The sequence below is a fragment of the Desmodus rotundus genome, chromosome 5 (genome assembly GCF_022682495.2).
Source record: "Desmodus rotundus isolate HL8 chromosome 5, HLdesRot8A.1, whole genome shotgun sequence".
Taxonomy (NCBI): domain Eukaryota; kingdom Metazoa; phylum Chordata; class Mammalia; order Chiroptera; family Phyllostomidae; genus Desmodus; species Desmodus rotundus.
Window position 1 is genome coordinate 59,920,607 of NC_071391.1, and position 20,668 is coordinate 59,941,274.

Genomic DNA, 20,668 nt, shown 5'->3' on the forward strand with positions numbered 1-20,668 from the left:
AGCTAATTTTTAAAATAAACATTAAAAGTTTAAGTGAATTGGCATCATTCAGATGAAGGAAAAGGAATAAAGCAATCAAATAGAGAGGTAATACAATGGCAAACATTTTAAAAAGGAGTAATTATCTTCAACAATGGTGTGTGAACAAAATTCTGGACTAGAATCCTAAGTTTTGAGACCCAGCTCTGTAAAGAATTATGTACAAGTAAGGCCAAATTACTTGTCTTGACTGTTTCTGTTTCACCAACTGTGAGATAAAGGGGTTAGATTAAATGTTAGCCTAAAGCCCTTCCAGCGTTAACATTCTACAAAGCTACTAGTAGTTTGTATGTCTGAATTAACATGATAATCATCTCAAAATTCATCTCAACCCTCAACAATACTTAATCCCTGGAGAAAGAAAATAAAACCCTTTTATTTGAAAGAAAATAAAACCCCTGGCTGGTGTGGCTCAGTGGATTGAGCACCAGCCTGTGAACTGAAGAGTCACAAGTTCAATTCCCAGTCAGGACACAAGCCTGGGTTGCAGGCCAGGTCCCCCCCCCCCCCCGCCCCCGCCAGCTGGGGGCGCGTGATCAACCTATCTCTCACACATGGATGTTTCTCTCCCTCTATTTCTCAATCTCCCTTCCCCCTCTCTAAAAATAAATAAATAAATAAAATGTTTAAAAAGAAAAGAAAAGAAAACCCCTTTAAAAAGTAGGGCCCATAGTGACATTTCTGGTCTTTCCAAACGAAATTGTTCTTTTGATACAATCGCAACAGGAAAGATGTGTTGGGAAAATTATACTTCCATTTTTTAAGAAGTTAAGCTAAGCACATAAACTATAAATTACACTGAAGTTCTTTCAAACAAAGCCTAGTTGCTATCACATTTTAAAATAATTGACGGCAAACTATATCATAACCTAAAAGTGGTACAACATTACAATATGTAAGTTAGCCTGAAGACAATGTTTTAATGATGTCACATTACCAGCACCACTTACTGGTACATGCTTCCCCCAGAGCATCACTGACACTTCTTTTTTTGTTTTGGCTAGAATGAATTAGCATTCTATTATCATTAGATGGAAATAATAAATTCAATAACCAGTGCAAACAAAAAAAGGAAGTGGGGTGTGAATAGCATTTTACAATTAATTAAAGGAGGTATTTTGGCACCTCATTTTTATAAAGAAGCAAAACTGTGAAAACTTATGAGTGCCTTCTATTTATCTGCATACTATATATTCATAAATAGTGAGATAGGTACTATTCTAACACAAATTCAGCCATTCAGCAGTCATTGAGGGCCTATTATGCGCTAAGCACGCTAATAGACCCTGGGATGCACAGTGAACTTTAAAATAAAGTCAACAAAAATGGTGACATGAAAATCCTGTAAGTCATCCATAAAGTACGATATACTAGTTTTTTGCATAAAATGCTATCTATAATTACTTTTCTCAATGAAATTAAGCTAGGTCAAGGGGAAGCATGGAACAATGGAACATGTACAAGTATACGACTCTTTAAGACATGCAGGCTTTAGGGAATTTTCAAATCTCTAGCTACAGAAGTATGATGGAAGCCTTTAAAATCTTTCTTCTTGCCCACAGCATTTATTCCATTTTATTTCATATTTAAATATCAAGACTATTAATGCAAGTTAATATACTTTTTAAAATGTTGATGTTTGAACTTTGTAGCAGTATCCCATTTTGAGGGAGGGTTAAAAGTTAAAGTCATTGGGATGAATATACTTATAATGGACCCATCTTGAAGGTATTTATTATTGCTCATAAATTTATGGTTAGCTGGGTAATGTTTATGGTTTCAGCTGGCCTTTATTACGTGATTGCAAATAACCGTGTGTCAGGAAGGCAGCTGTGTGGCTCTTCATTGGCTGCTCTCACATAGATGAGACCAAGTGGCCTGGAATGGCCTCATCTAGAAAACCTGGGTGCTCTTATCCTGCTCCTCCTAATGACAGGGTTCCAAGAGAGACAGACTAGAAAGAGAGTCCTCACTTACACCAAAACAGTCAAAGAGTCATGTGGCATTAGAGCAGAAGGAAACTGAACGTACAAAGCAAAGGGGATCATCCATGGAAGTCATCAAAGTCAAAGCAATCCACCTTCCATACCCCTACACAGGTGAGCCCATGAATCCTGTGCCATAATGGGCACATGAACCAAGGGTTGCAAAAGTACTGAGGCAAAGAATCCCTTAAACTTGACTCCTTTAAAAAGAGTAAAAAAAAAAAAAAAGAGTCATTACAAGTTCCTTTCCCCCATACAGTTGAAGAGCTAATGTTGTCTGCCTTAATTTTTTTCTTTGGGTACTATTAATCTTTTCATGTAAAACACCTGGGAACAACTTCTGCATGATACAATAAGCCAGAGTAAAGACATACTCCAGTAGCCTACAAAAATCACAAATCAAGGGCAAAAAAAGCAGGTGTAAGAGATTAACCTGGAAGCTGAAACCAAAGTGCCTTTTTGTTCTCCTCTGGAATTCTGTGATAGTGTACGTATTCTTAAAGGAACATCTGTGATAGCTGCCAAGAGAATTGAGTGGCACGGTACTTCCACAGTTAAGTATAAAATAAATAGGCAAGTTGGGAGATAAAGAATTTTTCGAAAGTGGGACATCTTTTCATAGACCTCAGTGCCTCATGTGAAAGTATTTGAAATTGTCTATATTCCTGAAGAATGAGGAGTATCAACCGAGCAAAGGAAGAACATTATAAGGACATGGGAATAAATTTGGGGTACTAGGGCTGAGTGACCGAGGGCTAGAAAGACTTATTCCAATCCAACCTGAAAAGGAGTCAAGTTAAGAATTGGTATTGTCATTTCCCAAAAATTCCATCAGGGACTTCCTGAAGGACCAGGCAATAGAAAACAAGGCAGTACCTAGGAGCTCCCAACAGTACCCAAAAGAGCTGTAACTTGTTACTCACGCACTTTTCTGAACCCGGATGCGAGTTTTACCTTGTGAAACTTCCCACCACACTGCTCCTACGCTGATGAAGTGTAAGAAGTAACACTACATAACCTCATTATCCATATACTTGATTGTGATCAAAGCAATATAATACTTCTTGACTCAACCATGTAAAACAATAAACCAAAGAGCATTTCCTCCAGTCTTTGAATGTTTATATTCAAAATCTATTCCCTCCTGAGTGTTGGTGGTACCATCCAAACATTTTGCCGTAATTTGGCAACAAAATTTCCATAGGCCTATTTTTGGCAAAATAATTAAATTTGCCTAAGTTTGCCAATAGAATATTTTGGCTTAGTTTTTACTCACAAAAAGAATGTTTTCTTTTAATTGTTCTGTTGTAATCTATAGTTTTTGCATGTAACACATAACTTCAAACATTTGCATGCAAAAGTTTATTGCATGCTTATTTCTCTCGTATATTGAATACAAGAAAAATAAGTTTCATTTATTCCACCTCATCCCCTGACTACTTAGATTTTCTCCCCAGAGAAGCAATTGTTATCCGTTTTGCTCTGCTCTGAGAGCAAGTCTATAAATACCCAAACAAATGGCTTTTATGAGCTCAAAAAACATACCATATACACACAACTTCCCCTTGCATTTTTCACATAAAATGATCTTGGGGATCATTATGGTCTTACTATAAAAAGCCTCATTAATTTCAATGGCACTGTAATAATACATTGAATGCATCATGATTTATTTATTTTATTAGATTACTATTGGTATTCATTTCATTTTAAAAAAGCAGTTTAAATTATTAAGTCAAGGGTCATGATGATGTTTCTTTTTTAACACAATCTTGAATGAGCAACTCCCATATAGTGACCAAGCCCTGCACTTCTGAATCTAGAGGGAAGTTCCTAATAAAATGTATGATTTTTCTGAGGCAAACCAAAACATACTTTTATCCTTTTTATTGCAAACTTTTTTTATTTTCTCATTCCTTTTACTAGAACTCCACCCTTTCTTAATTTTCACCAATTGTCAGTGTTTTTCCTGTTAAAATTCAACTCTCAAATTCCATTTCCTTCTCTAAGATTTCCACCATGGCCTCCATCACCACAGAGTAGAATGTGATTTTTTTCTCATACGATTTACTCTTAGAGGCATATTTTAACTCCTTGTCATCTTGAATCATTGTTATATTAGTGCATGCTTCATCTCCTTCACCAAATTGCGTGCTATCCTTCTGAGAACTACCAGACAGCCTTTCATCTACTTGTGCTTAATAAATACGTGTTGTATAAATATATCCTTAGAGTGTGATGCCATTGGATTCTGCTAAATTATAGTAGGACACTGAACCAGGAGTCACTAGCCATGAGCCTTACTCATGGATCTGAAATTGCTATCAGGTATTTATTGGATGAATTATTTAAATTCTTAAAACATTTTTATTTTAAAATGGGAATAAAATATCTGGATTATCCATATCACTGCTCATTGTGAGAATCTAATGAAATAGTGGTTTTATAAGGAAAATCTCAGCATTAGAAGAAAAGTCGAAGGTCTACTCCAATCACCTACGTTTCTCACAATCTATAAATATCAACAAGTCTGAAAGTAAACTAGAAATTTATACATGAAAATTTCAGAAGCATGTAAGTCTCAATCAATATAGAAGCCTATTTTATGTTTATGTCATTTTGAATATAATTAAGAGCAGCTATACATGAAATCCATATTATGTCACTTAATATAAAATTATGGTATATCTAATTGGTGATTGGCTCCCAATTTCTGTAGTAGACTTTCTTTGGTCATTTCATTAATTTCCTGATAATGCAACCCTGCATTTTATAGAATTAGATTGTTTGGACCACACTGATAGTATTATTGCAGGATACTTTTAATCTAAACTAATCTTCCCAATGATTAAATGAGATATAAAAAGTATTTGGAACCTTTGTTGGTGTTCCATAGTGTGTGTAGTACATGCAGTTTGTTGTCGGAATGTTGCATAATCAGTGCGTCTCACCATTTGGGTTCCTGAAACCCTGTAAGTACAAAAAAAATCCTACCCCAAACAGCCTTGGGTAAGAACAAATAATGTAAACAAAAAGCATTTTAAAAACACAATATATAATAAAAAGAGCTAATAATACTATTAACTGTTACAAAGTCTCAGCCATATTTTCCTTCCTCACTCCACTTTGGGCATAAAGATGCAATATATTACAAACTAACAATGAATTATGAAAATTTATACTTTCTTAGTAGGTATGTTCTATACAAAGATAAAACTATTTCATCCATATCTTAATTTCATATTTAACTGTATACTCAGCTGAAACGTGGTTGTAAGACTAAGCTATCTGGTAATTTTCTAGTAGAGTATACCTGGGCCAGAACTGGCTGCCTTCACTCCTTATGCATAGTTATGTGTACCTCTCTTTATCTGAAATAAAAGGCAGTTGGAACACATTTAAAATGTTTTAAAATGTGTTCAATGAAGATGTAGAAAACTTAAAAATCTCTAGTGCTATTTTAACAGAAGTACAAATAATACATAATCCAAAAAAACCTCCTCTTTACCAAATGATGGCCACATGAACACTCATCTTAGATGGATGTTGCTTTGTACGTGTACCATCTGGTCCCCTCTTTATTAATGATGTACAATGGGGCAACTCAAAACAACCCAAACAGTTATGAATATTTTAGCCTTTGAAAAACCTGAAATTTTCACTGGGACGCTGTTGAGTACACAATAAGACATACTTGGTGAATGTAAAGGAATCTTACCTTCCGTGTGCACAGCTGACACATAGGTCCAGTTGTATCTCTTCACTATGTCCACCATGGCCCGTGCCTGCTGGGCATCTGAAGGCACAACCCTCATGAAGTACTTGAACAGAGTCTTGTCACTCAGATCCATGCTTGTTGCCGAGTAAGCAATCTGAGGTATGTTGAAAAGCTGGAGCAAGTTCTGGACCTGAATGGCCACAGAACTGGAGCCAGGCCCAATGACCCCAACTATGGGCTTCTTGGAGCGGAAGGAAGAGGAAGAGCCATCCACACAGCGCACCAAACCTTCTTCTTCTTCTGAAGAAATGAGGGAGTCCCTTATGAACTCAATGCTCTGTTCTAGGGCCACAGCGGAATGCCAGCAGGAATCCCTTATCTCGCAGCCCAGTGTGATGTTGGGCAAGAGTGTGGGGTCTGAGTTGATCCTTTCCAGGGTATGCAGCATGGCCTCCACCCTCTGAATGCCATACTGTTCTCGAACTGCCCCACACTTCCTCTCATGGACTTTGTCCACGGTGGGCTGGTGGTGGACAGAAAACAGAGCTCCAATAATGATGTCACCTGGCATGTGAGCCACCACCCTCCTCTCGCTGGACTGCGCACTCCCACGGACATCTTCTTTCAAAAGCAGGACTGACAGGATCAACAGAAGGACCATTTTAGGAAAGGAGTTCAAGCTAATAAAGATAGCATGGTGGGGAAAATTTAGGAGAGTCCTGATAGATAGAATCAAACAGTGTCCTCTGTTGAGTGGCAAACCAAGAAATTAGCCAGTGTTTTAGAGGTGCTCTCTAAAGGACCACGATGTCCCCAGGTAGCATTTAGTTAGATGCATCCACATGAGCATGGTCTTCAAAACCTGGAAAAAAGTAGCATAGGTATTTAACAACGTAAGTGCCCCTAGTTTGGGAGTTTCTAATGGTGTATACGCTATTAGAGAAAGAAGGCTTTTTCATGATATAGATAACTTGAAAAAAAAGGAATACAAAAATCTTTCTGACTATCCCTTGGGTGTTTCTTTTGTGAATCTTGTGATGTGATGAAGCAGCTGATATAGCTTCTTGACCCTACTTTGTTTAGGTTAATATTTTGTTCATTTGCTCATCTGGAGTAAAGACTAAATCTTATGTGTAGTAAGCTGAAACATGTGCTCACGTGCAGGTGAGAGAAAGCATCTTAAAAGCAAAACTACGCCATGAACAAAAAACCTTACAGAGTATGAATCCCACAATATTAAACATTGCTGATAGCTGGGCGATGGTATTGTTTTTAGAAATGCTTTTTGTTTCTTTCCAAATTTTCATCATTGAGCATGTATTACTTATGCAGCTACAAAAATAAAGTTACTTAGAGAGAGCCTACATATCCCGTCTTCAAATGCAACGTAAAGCAAGGTGAATAATCTTCCCAATAGATAAGTCTTGTGTCTAGTTTCCATATATGATAGAACAAAGACAAATGTGGTCATGTGTGTATTTCCAAGTTAAATGAACTATAGGAGAGAAGGAAGAGGGTTGGGATATTACAGAACACAATGTCCCACAAGCAGACAGCAAGCATAGTGACATGAGCACCAATTTTTGAAGAAAATATTCAGGTTAAAATTCCAGTTACAATACCAAGAAGTATTAGTCAATTATTTAAGCTTTCAGTATGAGAATTTCCTCATCTGAAAAATAGAAATAATATGTGTTAGCCACCTTTGTAGGAATCAACATAAGGTATCAATTATGCAAATGTTTTGTATGTTGAATGGGGCTATATATTTAAGACATAACCTCTTCTGTTAGTAAAAGTCCAAGGGCATTTTCTGTGACTAGGTGGTGAGGAAGAGAAGATTCTTTGGCAACTCACTTGGTCCTCCAGAGTCTTCAAAGTAATTACTGAGTCTTGTAATAAAATTCACAGTAATCAGACCTCTATCTCTGATCCAGGAAAAAAAAAAAAAAAAAGCACATCAGGAAGACTCAAAGGGCTGAGAGAATGTACATTTGGAACCATCCTTCCAAGTAGAAACTTAGCATAGCTATGAATATAGTCATTATTTCAGGTTAAACTCCTGGGAAAAAGAAAAAAATTTCCCAAGTTGTCTACAGCAAATTCTAGCATAATTTATAAAAGAACTGACAAATTAGTGATTTGGGTTATTTAAAGAATTATATAAGAGACTTATTTTTGTATGTTATCATCTCTGCCAACCAAGGATCTCAAATTGTTTTAGAGTGATTAACTCCCTAAGCACCACCTTTCAAAGACAGGTGATGTTTCTTCAGGAATTTAAGCAATTGTGATGCTTCTTCAAGAATACTCATGGTTTTCAAGTCATCAGATCTGCAAAAATTCCAGTCCCGACACAAAATGAATATGACCTGAACCCCATTTCTAATCACTCTCACTCTCATTTTCATTGTTTTCCCACTGCTTTCTATACAACAGAGAAAGAACCCCTCTGTACAGTGGGGATTCTTCAAACGCCTCAAAAAAAACCCATCAAATGACAAGATATTCCAGAATAACTAGGTATTTAGCAATGTTTAGGAGAAAAAATCAGTTTTGGGATGGAGCTGGCATTGTAGACCAGCGGGGGAGGGAACAGAGACTGATGTTAACGTTTTCATTTGGAAACTATCTGAGTAGTCTCAAGATTTCTCTTCATTTTGCTTAGACCAAAGACCTGGCACCAATGCTGACCCTCACGATCATGTGAATTTTATTGCAGACAAAAAAAAAAAAAAGCAAAAGGAATCATAATTTCTCATTAAATCCAGAATATTAGTGAGCAAACTCCATAACAAAATAAGGTTTGTTTTTATTAGATGAGCATCAAAGTGATATGAGAGACTAGATCACAGGTGACAAACACAAGGCCTGTGGGCTGAATCCGGCCCTCTGCCTGGTTTTATCTGGCCCAGCACCTTGTTTCTGCCCAGTGGCAGTGCCGAGCTCCTCGCCCCTAGTTAAGGAACAGTTACATTTATACAGTCCTAAATTTACATCTGGCCCTTTGAAGGCAACTGTGAGGCTGATGTGGCCCCCAGTGAAAATGAGTTTGACACCCCCTGGACTAGAGGTAGCCCATCAAACTGATGAAACTAAAATATTAATCCTGTGCATTTTATTTGTTGCAACTATTTCAGGCAAGCCCTATATATTGAGACATAGTGCATATAAGTGATTAATGACAAATAGATTAACACTTATTTATAATGTTATATATTATATACATGCACTTTCTATTATAGCTAAATTAATTGTTCAATTAATTGAACAAATATCTATTAACTATTGGGTGGGAGACACTAATATAGCAAAGTGCAATGATGTCCATTGATAATTACCATCATTATCGATTATGCACCAGGCATTTATTCTTTAACTCCTTTGGCAAATATACATGACATGGCTATGCTACAACTCTCTCCTGAGAATTCGACATTCAAGAGAGAACAAGTTATACATGTTTCCTATACTCATGGGGCTTACAGATCAGTACTCTAAAGGTCACTTTAGCTGGAACCTGGTAAGTGCAAAGAACAATAAAATAAAGGATGAAAAATGTTGGTCTTGTGAAAGTGTGGCTGGAGCATGAAGAATAATAGGAGGGATAGTACTACAAGATGAGGTATGGAAAGCTAACAAAGGGCCAGACCCTACGGAATCTCATTGGCTCTTAAAATCCAATTTGGATGTTAAGTGCGAAGGAAAGCAATTGAGGAGATGTAAACAAATGATTGGCGCAACTCAGTGTTAGAAAAGATTGTTCTAGCCCCTCATTGTTCTGGATTATGGAATGTAGAAATCTGATTAGGAGACTCATACACATTTAGGTAAGGATGATGGTGGTTTGGCTGTGATTGGTGAGAGCAGATATGGAGAGAAGAAGACACAATTATACATTTTGCAGGTAGAATGAACTGGACTTTCTGATGGACTGGACGTGGATAGTAAGGGAGAGTAGAATCAGTGTTTGAGTCTAAAAAACTAGTGCATTTATGTACCATTAAAAGACATGGAATAGACTGGTACAGAAATAGATGGAGGCACAGGAATACTTAATAGTTTTCTTTTGAACATGTCAAATTTGAGATGTTTTTGAAGCATCCAGCTACAAGACATTAATAAGATGTTCTTCTTTGTCTTAGTCTGTGTTTTGTAAATTCCTAAATTTGCTATCAAAATATATGTATTATTTGTGATTCTGTGAGGTGGAATTGAGGAATCTGCCTTTTAAATTTTTGCCAGTCTTTCTTGAGGCCTCATCTGACCTCAGTTTGCTCTCCCTTGGGGGTCTGCTAGTCAGGTTAAATGTGTGTCCCTCCAGGAATACACCTCTTCTCCCTAATGGTTTTCTTCATGCCTCTTTTGATCCCTGATATGCCCTTCATTCAAAGGCCCTTACAGCAGAATTTTTTAGAGCATGGGCTTGGAGTCAGTAGACCTGGGTTTGAATCCTGGCAATGCCATCTGTTGGCTGTGTGCCCTTGGTCACTTAGCCTCTTTGAGCCTAACTGGAATGAGAATAGTACCTACCTTAAAGACTTTTAATGAGGAGTGAATTAGACAATATTTTTGAATAGTCCCTTTATAATATCTTCCCTGATCCCTCACCTTGTGGTGTTTGTTCTGTTCTCTGAACTGACACGGAATTTTTATGCATACTTTCTTATGATATTTATTACTAAGCTAAAATTGTAGCTATTTATACACATTTTGTTTTCCAACAAACCCCTTAAAAGTTAAATTTGTGCCATATACAGTACCTGGTAAAATCTTTGCATGAAATAGATATTCAATAAATTCTGCAAGTGAACAAATATTGAATTGATTCCACCTAACTTTCTAACTAAAGTTCCCAAATAGTAACCCCTGCCCCACCATGGAAAACTGAAAAATACATAATGAAATTCCTTCTGTCCAATGGGTCCAGACAACGAAGGACAAAAACAAACAAAGAAACAAACAAAAACAAAACAAAAAGAGGCAGAAACTGACAAAGTAGCAGGGAAAAACTTTTAGTGGTCCCCATGGCTTTTCAAACTCGTAAGGAAAACCGCAGCATAGAACCAGAGAGAGCCCTGTAGATGATTCAGTTTAACTGAAACCCATAGAGATTACACAATTTTTAGCAGCCCTGGGACCAGAACCCTGCTACAGTCACCTCAAAACCCAGGCTTAATCACATTCTACAACTTAGCATCCACTCTTCTCTAATTTTCTAAGCATATTTTATACACAGATATTTTGATTTAAATGGACTGTTAGTATGAAATCTATATCATCATATATTTTAATTCTTCTCTACATAATGTATTGTAAAGATTTTCCGTCTTAATTCTTTTTGATGATGGGGACAATGATAACAATTAAAATACACAGAGAGCTTATCAAGTGCTAGGCAATGTGCCTCATCATGATTATGAAATGTCATTTAATTGTCATAAAAACTATAGGATAAATAAATTTATGCACATTTTACAGATGGAGGACCTCAGACTCCAAAGCACAGAATAGTTTGGCTAAGATTCCAAAGCAAGGGACTAACAAAGCTAAGATTCACACTTAGAAAATCCATTTCTTTTTGATAGTTGCCTGTATTCAATTGCATGAGTGAACCAAGATTTATTTAATTATCTCCTATTGTTAGACATTTAGATTGCTGACACATTTTCTTACTTTTATAAACAGTGTTTCTCTTATGTTTGAAAGTATTTTTATGGGACAAATGCATGAAATTGCTGTCATAAATGTTTTCACATTTTATAATCTATCAATTTAGATTTTAAAAGGCAGCATTTAGCTTTACTTTCAGTCCTTCTCCTTAACCTCATCAATTCTGGGTACCACACAACGTTCTTTCCACGAGGATCTGCACTTTCTTGCTTCTATATATATTCATAGGTGAGGACATTTCTCCTTAGTTATCTCACCACAAGTTTCATTGGTTCATTTAGCACAGGTCTGGCAGAAAGAAAAGGAAGGGAAGTAATAATACCATGTAACTTTATTTTCAGAGTACAGATTCTTCCTCTATTATTAATCCTACTTCAACCTAAAACAAAATTACTGTAAGAAAGTCTGATTATGCCCATTTCATATATCATATGTCAGTCTATTGAGTCTCAAAGAGAATAAATTATTTGCTTTAGGTTACAACTCTAAGGTGGTAGGGGTTATAGGTCGGTAGCAAAAAACAAATCAGGTTTTTGCTATAGATAGTGGGCAAGAATTAACTAATACAATGATAAAACACCTATAACATGTTATAGTTCTACAATCTTATAATATTAAAACCTTTATTGAGTCAAAAGTGGAAAATGATGAGAGTTTATATAAATAGTGCAACTTATATGATATATTGTGTCAGGTCCTATTTTCAGAAGTACTGAACTTCTTCATTCAATTTTATATTTCTGAGTTCACAGCATAACAAAATTAATCACTACCCCATTATAGAAAACAGCAGACATATACTTAATATGCATAAAAGTATTTTGTCTCAGGTAATAGTAAAACTGTCTCATACTGTACCCTAAATGAATATAAAGAAGAAACATTGGTGCATACAGTTTGCCATAACTGACAACTTACATTGTAACTAGATTCACAGATCACGGTGTCTTTTGTTTTCAACAATCTTCTCAAACGCTGACCATCTTTCTGGCACAGATGTCTCTTATATAACTTAATCCCCACACAAGCAAATCACACAGCTCAGGACATCAACACTAAAATGATTCCTCCTGCGTGAGCAACAGCCTCATCACAAGTAGTCAGGGGTGTCAATATTGCATATGCCATGGATGCCTTTGATACGCTTCCTGAAAACAAGCACATCCCATAGATAAGAGACACTCTGAGGGACAATGATATCGAGAGCTTCATAGTCTGAAGAAAGCCCCATTGTTGTGGCTATCTCAGGCACACATCTGTGACCTGGTAAACAAGAAAGTCCAGCACCCCCTCTGTTTAGCCCAGGAGAAAAAAATATGCCATATTTTAACTGAAAAAGCCTAAAACCAAAAAAAAAGGGATCTTAAATAATATTGTATGAAAGAGAAATCTGTAATGTTATGCATTAATTAAAAGATGCTGGAAGTAGAATAAAGCTCACTAAATCATTGTAAATCATTTAAAAAAATACTGGCTTAGTAGTCCATGAAGACCTGAAACAGCCTTGTACAGCAAAGCAATAAAAATGATGTAATCCACTGCTAACTAGTCTCAATTTAATTATCAGGCAGGGATTATAGCCTTCTTCCCATTTTGCAGCCTTCAGCTGCTTTCTTGTTATTTATGGCATAGCTCTAAAAACTGTAAGGCATCATCGTGCATATTATATTACCTATCATCAGGTAGCTGAGAATGTGATTTCGTGTTTCTAACTCAATCTCCAGCTACTTATCAACATCTAATTCTTAGTGAATGCCTACTTTATGCTAAACAATGTACTGTAAAAGTGTTATTTTAATGTAAGTCGCACAACAACCCTGCGGGGTTGGTATGATCACTACCTGCATTTAATGTCCCTAGAAATTGAGATTTAGAGGTAAAGAATCTTGCCACAAATCTTGTATCTATAATAAATGGCAGAGTCAAATTAAACCAATTTTCTTGTCTCCAAAGTAAATATGGTCAAATAATAATGTCTTCCATAGGATCAAATGAGTTATTTGGTTAAACCGTATATACATTGATTACAAAATATCCTGGAGACTCAGTTTTCCGTCAAATTCTCATGTAATGCCAATCAGCTACACTCAGAGGACACAAAACAAATAAACCTAGGCAACTGTTTCTTAGAATCACTTAGATCAGGGTTTCTCAACCTGAGCTCTGCTGACATTTTGGTCTAAATGATTCTTCGCTGTGGGGGGTGGAAGGCTTCTGTTCTGTGCATTTAGGATGTTTAGCAGCATTCCTGGTCTCCAGATGCCAATAGCACACACCTCCACTAGTTGTGATGAATAAAAATGTCCCCAGACTGTCAAGTGTCCCCAGCAGGTCAAAGTCATTGCCAGCTGAAAACCACTGACTTACATGAAACTCATTCTCGTAAGGTCTATGTAACCATCAAAAAAGAACACAATTAAGAGCCAATCATTTGGGTACGTCAGCTCTACAGAGTCTTCTCCTGAAACCTCCTAATAGTTCTAAGGAAAACAGTTTGAAATAGACTTGTTGTATTCCTTGTTTACTTGGTTTCTATCTTGCTTTTGGCTGCAACTTCAATTTGAGAAATACAGATTAAATTATGAGCATCAAGGATCACATTGCCTTACATTAAGTAAAAATAGTTCTGATTATCCACAAACTACAATAAATGAATGTGAGAAGAGTATCCTATACTTCACCATTTCAAAGGCTATTTTTAATATAAAGTGCAAAGTCTGTTATAACTTTAACTTGATAAGAATAACTTTATATAGTAACTTATAACTTGATTTTTTTAAATCTCATTTTTATTTTTTAAGTAATATAGCCATTGTTATTTACTTTTCTTTTGGATCTTTAAAGGGTTCTACCACATTACTGTGAATTAAGGCAAAATGATTTTTAAAAAATATTTTAAATTATTCCTCTGTAAAATATTGTAAATGTAAATAGGCAGCATTATCTTTGCAATGCACACTAGTACCACTATGATTATAAGCTTTTATTATTTTTCAGAATATTTATGCTCAAAGGTTTAAAGCTCGGGGTCTATTACCAGATTTATTGTGAAAAAATAATCATTAGGGAATTATTCTTAGGTCTGGTATTTTTGTAAGACCAACAAAATCACGTTTACATAAAATACATTTCTTACACTTAATATAAATTTCCTGAATAGTTTGACTAAAATAAGAAAAGATATTTGAGAAAGCAATCATGTACCAACCCATAGAGTTGTTGACAAGATTAAATTCAACAACATGAAAAAACTAGGAAACATTTGATATTCAAGGGCCTGGATGGGATTAATAGCTACCACATCTATGTCTGTTCTGTTCACTGTGGGTCGGGCACTTTGCTTAAATTTGTGCAATTAATTCATCATAATCACTCAATGAGGCTAATAGTGTTACAACCTGTTTCCCATGTTTAAAATGAGGAGACACAGGCAGAGCAATGTTCCGTTGCCCAAGGTCACGTAGCTATAAGCCACCTAGCTGAGGTTCACACGTGGGCAATCTTGTGCAAGCACCTGCACTCACAATACCGCAAGTCACTGGAAACTGCAGTGACACGATTTCGTGATGTTTGACCACATCATAGATCAAAGTGATCTAGTGTATTGGAGTAAGATAAGTTTGAGTTCCAAAATAACAGATGTATGTATGTTTTTTTATTCTTTCCATTTCCTTGTTATGTGATAATGGAAGGAAAAAACTGTATGAACAGCATAAAAGTGTGAACACATATTGCCTTGTATGATTGTTACGTGGATTAAATGACATGTCTAGTGCTTGGCATGGTGCCCTATGTACTCAATTAAATGTAGCTATTAGAGCAGGGGTGAGCCTGCATCAATCAAGACTTCCGCTTGGTTCTCCTTCTGACTGAAGGTGTATATTATTCAAACAAGATTAGAACTGGTGAAATCTAGATTTTTTTCTGTTTTTTGTAAACTTGAAGGAAATGAAACCAAGACAATGGCATAACATATTTTAGAACTATGTTTTAACTGAGATAAAGTAATATCAAGAAGATATTGTCTCATTTACAAATAGTTGAAATTTTAAAATCAAAATTTAAAATGTTTTCTTTGGTTGTACAAGCACATCATAAACTCAAAAATATTATTTTAGATGTTCCTATCTTATGTTCTTCTAAGCTCCATTCATTAATGAAAATTATGACTTAATGTTGCCTCAGAACTAAGATTAATATTTTTCTAGATATTAAAATTACACACTTTTCTAAATTCTAGAATGTTCCTGCTTTGTAGTAATACACCTTCAGTGTATTCAAACTCCAAACAAACTGATTAGCTTTAGCATATCACCATATATAAACATGTATCTATTCATAAAATAGGAGTTAGTTTATATTCTATATATCTACCAAAATAACATGGCAAAAATGTAAGGAGAAATAGTGAGACGTTTCTCTTCATCCAATGAGGATGAAAATCCTGGGAGAAGATGGTGTACAAATAAATACAATATTTTTCATGGTTATCTTATATTTCTACCTGCAATTTCACCTACACTTATTAGCATATAATTTAGTTTTTCTATCAAAAATGCTCTGACAATTCCATAAAAGGCAATATAATACCAATCTTATAAAATCTTAAAGTGTTTTGAAGAAAAATTTAAAATTTGGAATTCTTAATATCCTTTAGCCAGGAAAGTATGTTTGAGACAAAGCATTGAACTGAAAGATAACAATGTTAATAATTAGAGTAGAAACTAAAAATTTGTATGTAGTTACTCAAATATCCTTAAGGCGTGTATATTTTGTGCTGGTTGGACCCAGCACCTGTGAATGAATGTTTCCATTTTCACCGTGGTGTTTGTCATCATGTCAACGATGGGGACTGTGAAGTGCTGTTAGAGGCCTGTGTGTCCCCACGGAGGTAAAGTGAAGAGCTGCGGAAGTACCTGGGTTATACAAATACCACCTCCCCATTCTTCCAATCATCTCGATATGCCCTTTAATAAATGAACATGCAAAAGTTTGATTTGTCTTTGAGCATAGCCCACAACCAAAATATTGCCACGTGATAGCAGAGATATGGGGTGTGCAGTAAAAACACCTAGATTATATATTTTGTCAAGCAGAATGAAGATGACTAGGGAAAGCTTCTCTCTTAAAAACAAAACAAAACAAAACAAAACAAAACAGCGGTTCTGCAGAAAGAGTTCTATGCACATTCTTCTCCTAAGAAACTTTGAAGGATCTGTCCGGAGTGCTGAAAAGGTTTCCTCTGGAGAAGGCTGGAGACTGTGGGATGTGCCCTAACCCGATCAGTTCAGGAAGCAATATTTTCAAGTGCCCAATGAAAGATCCTTTTTAAACAGAAGTCACATCCATAAAGGGCAGAAATTGCCACAACTGATTCGTAAACGTGTATTTACATAAATATAAAAGAGAAATTAAAGAAGAAAATTTCCGGTGCACCATGAAGGAAATGAGGACCACAAAGAACCCTAACAAGAGGTAGCATGCCCAAACAGTCCAATACTCAAAAGAATGTCTACAACGTCATAGAACTAATAGGATTCCACAGAAAACCTTGGCCTATTCCCACTGGGTGAAGGGGCTGCACATGGTACAAGACAACGTTCCCTTGGCTGCCTCACATGGACAGCAGACAGCATTAAGGATACAGATTAGCTCTAGTTCAGTCTCTAGACTCAGAACAATAAATCAACATGTAGAGAATGAAGAAGAGGGTGGAAGGGAGACTCTGCCTCCCCACTAGTCTGTGTCAATTTCCTAGTGGGGAGTAAAGTGTTGGAGAATCCATCTGCCTGACTACTCAAGCTTACGGTTCAGCTGAGGCAGCACCAAGATTGTGCCTAAATAAGCACAGGACCTTGTTAACCTCTCCTCAATTTCCCTTCCCCACAGCACCTGCTCCGCAGGGAAATAGGGGCTGTCGGAAATTCCAGCACCAGTTCCAAGAGCCTTCCAGGCAAACTCTTCATGTCCCTCCGCGAGGTCCCAAGTGAGGGATTAGGCTCTGGTGACGGGCTAGCTCATGGGCCTGCCTCAGATTCTTCCCCCAAGTCGCTGTAGCCTGGGCACACTCTTCGCCATGCCGCTCATGCTGCCACTCGGGGGTAACTAGTAGGCTTGACGTCCAACGGGAAAGATACATCCACGGGAGAGGAAGAAGCGGAGGGCGCAGACTGAGGTTTAGACAGGCTCGCTAGACTGAAAGACCTGAGCCTTCAGCACCACCCGCTGTCCCCACTCTTCTGCAGCAAGCGCCACACTCGCGGCAGCTATCAGAGCTACTGGGAAGCGACTCCCCTTTCTTTCCGTCTCTACCTGTGCTTCTTTCAATTCCGATCCCTCGGGCGGTTTGGGGAAGCTCAGCCTGCATTCTAAATATGCGCACCTGGCCTTAGGGGGCGGGAAATCGGTTCTGAAGGCATGCATAATCCCTGTCTCGACCCTTGCAGCCATTCTCTCCTTTGCCCTCTTGCTCTCGCCTTTTCTCCCAACAGGTTTACTAAGGCCGCGGGACAAATAGAGCAGACTTCAATCTCGAGGTTCTGGCCACCCTTGCTCCACCCTCATCCCCCTCCCCCAAACCAAACTGTGAGCTACCCAGCGAGCTGATAGCTGCCCCATCCTTCCCGCCCCGGGGACTTTTGGTCACACAGACACTTAGCAAGCTTACCCCCCTGTTGACTGTGCAGCGGGCAGTGAGATGAGGTCTAGCTAGCCCCCCATAAAGTTGGGCCTTACGGATCAGTGGGGCAGAGCCGGCCTCTCCAGTCCCGGGTTCCCCCCAAGATGATCTTAAGCTCATCTCTTGCGCTCAGTGAGCGCTGAACAGCAGAGCTGAGGGCGGTGTGTGCAGCAATGTCCCCGCTACTGAGAAAGGGGGAAGGGGGAAGGGGAGAGTGCGGAGGAGGGAGGGGTGGTAGTTTGTATTTATAGAGAACAGAGTTCTCAATGCAACTTTTTGGTGCCACCAAGTGGCACAGTGAGTTCCTTTAGGAACACAGACTTTGGGTTGAATTTGGATAAGGTAAACTAGCTCCACCACCAGATGCTTACATGGTGGGGAGATTGGGGGGACACCCCTAGGACTTGAGTTTTCCCATGTGCATCTTCGTATCTCAACACCTGGGTTGCAGATCACTAAGTTCTAAGAATGAGCTTGTATTGAAGGGTAAGGGGTACCTGTGCCCTCTTCAGACAAGTGCCAGAGGTGTCAAGGACACTGGACAGATGCCAGTTGCCTCCTAGGAGTCTAGCAACCCTTGTCTCAGGAAGGAGATCCATTCTTTTCTCCCTCTTTACCCTTCTGCCCAGATTACAGTCTTCTCAGATCTCACTCTAAAACCTTCTTCCTCCCATCCTTAGTCCCCCACCTTTAAAGTGAGGTTCCATTCATCTTCTGTGTGTTAAAATTGATTCCAAATTATTTCCCAAACCTTCAAATTGAGACAACTTCACAGCTTGCTACCAAACCTCCTTCTTTAATTGCTACCTTTAAAAAAAAAAAAAAAACATGTGACTTTAGGCTCAATGGATCTGAACCTCTCCAAATAGCACTCAGAACCCCAGGCTTCCTTGGCTATCAGCTAGGTGTCCGATTGTCCTGCTCACCCATTTCTACAGACCTCCCAACAGGCGTTACACCAAATGCACAGCTAGGAGCTTGCAGATGCCTTTGGTACTTTGGGGAAAATGCACTGGTGCTTCCATTATCTGGATTTTCTGCATGTTTTTCCTTCCTTGTATGCAGATCCTCAAACCCATACAGTCATAGACAGACACTACTGCATGGGACCTTAGTGTCCCAAATCCCAGAAGAACCTCTACAATTTGCAGATGGGGAAATTGAATACAAAAAGGTTAAGGAACTTGTTCAAGGTCACACAGTTCCCTGGAGACCAGCCCAGGGACTACTCAGGATGGAACTGAATGAACACACTGATTCCAAACCTGACTTCCAGGCTTCTGCTCCTTCTTCCTCCTCACACAGTTCATTTAGTCTTATTCAGCTCCCTTCTCCTCCCTCTGTCTCCTCACACCCCTCTCTCTGACCCCAGCCTTTGCCAAAGTTCCACAAAGGAACCCAGAGTAAGGATGTCTTCCTAGCTTCACTTGGAGTACATGAACTTGAGCTTAAAGATCCAGAGTTGCATGTGTGCCCCCTTAAAATGGCCCCCTGTTATAGAAAACCTCTTCCTCCGGGTAATGTAGTCATGGAAGTGTCATTTTAGAAATGGAACACTGGCACTCATGCCCAACAAGGTCCCTTTGCTGCTGTCTCTTTCTGGGTGAAGCACCAGCACATGCTTTTATAGCCCCCCAAGCACCTAATGGCCTCAAAGATGGTAAAGCCCCCCCCCCTTGATAAATGCACCCCTTTGTGCACATGCATCGGTATGAGAGTGGAAGAAAGAGAGGTGTCCAAACGTCTCCTTTGCTTCAGATCTCTATTTTTTCCCCTCTGATATTTTTTAGTTCGTTTTCTATGGAAACAAGACCACTTAAATCCCTCATTCATGCAAAAAAAGCAAAATGATCTTCATAAACCTCTCATTGGAGCTACGCCGCGGTAGCTTGGGCTCCTGACTAGAAATTCATGTCTGATTCACACAGCACACGTCCTTGCAGGGTGACTTTTCTAAACTTGCAGGACCTCGTAGTGTCCCTGGCTCCACCAGTTCTCCACCTGCCCACCACCTGCCCTCCTGGGTCCGCTTGCCCAAGCTCCCGCCCCCTGACTGAAGGCTTTCCAGCCCAGTGCTGGGGGAGGGGCTCCGGCGGTATCCTACATCCGTGGTGACTCGAGAGCTGAAAGAAAGGAAAACGCGCTGCGCTTACCAGATGCGCGCCCTGAGCCTGGCGCCCCCAGCCAGCCGCTCCTCGCGGGCTTCCTGCGCTCGGTTAGCGGCCTTGGCTGCAGCGGGAGCGCTAGTGGCGGCGATGGAGGCAGCGGTGGCAGCAGGCGGAGCGGCTCCCGGGCCCGGCGGTGGCGCTGGTTCTCCCGCGCCAGCGCTTGGAGCACGTGCTGCACTCAGGCAGACGCAGCTGGGAGCGCAGCGCAGGGCTGGCTCCTACTCCTGCAGCGCGCGGCGGGGGGCGGTAGAACGACCAGGGCACAGACTCACTGGGTGACAAGTGTCTTGCAGCCTCATAGTCTCCGGGTTCAGGAGAGGGTTGCTTCAGGCTCCCTCTGCAGCTCCCAGCTTCCCTCCATGAGCCGCGGAAGAAGAGCTGTGTGGGGAGGCGTGGGTGGTGTATC

General features: G+C 39.0%; 1 protein-coding gene across 2 annotated transcripts in view; it reads right to left on the minus strand.

Moving 5' to 3' along the window:
- Window positions 1-20,452, minus strand: part of GRM5 (glutamate metabotropic receptor 5) — a 440,621-nt gene extending 420,169 nt beyond the window's left edge. The window contains exons 1-2 of one of the 2 annotated variants that reach the window (XM_024572722.2): window positions 20,248-20,452; window positions 5,743-6,604 (exon numbers count right to left, since the gene is read on the minus strand). In XM_024572722.2, coding sequence (XP_024428490.2) covers window positions 5,743-6,403 — 661 coding nt within the window. In that variant the 5' untranslated portion in view covers window positions 6,404-6,604; window positions 20,248-20,452. Of the gene's footprint in view, window positions 1-5,742; window positions 6,605-18,082; window positions 18,260-20,247 lie in introns of those variants that run through there. The other variant, XM_053925460.1, reaches the window with a different exon arrangement.
- Between the last annotated feature and the right edge of the window lie 216 nt (window positions 20,453-20,668).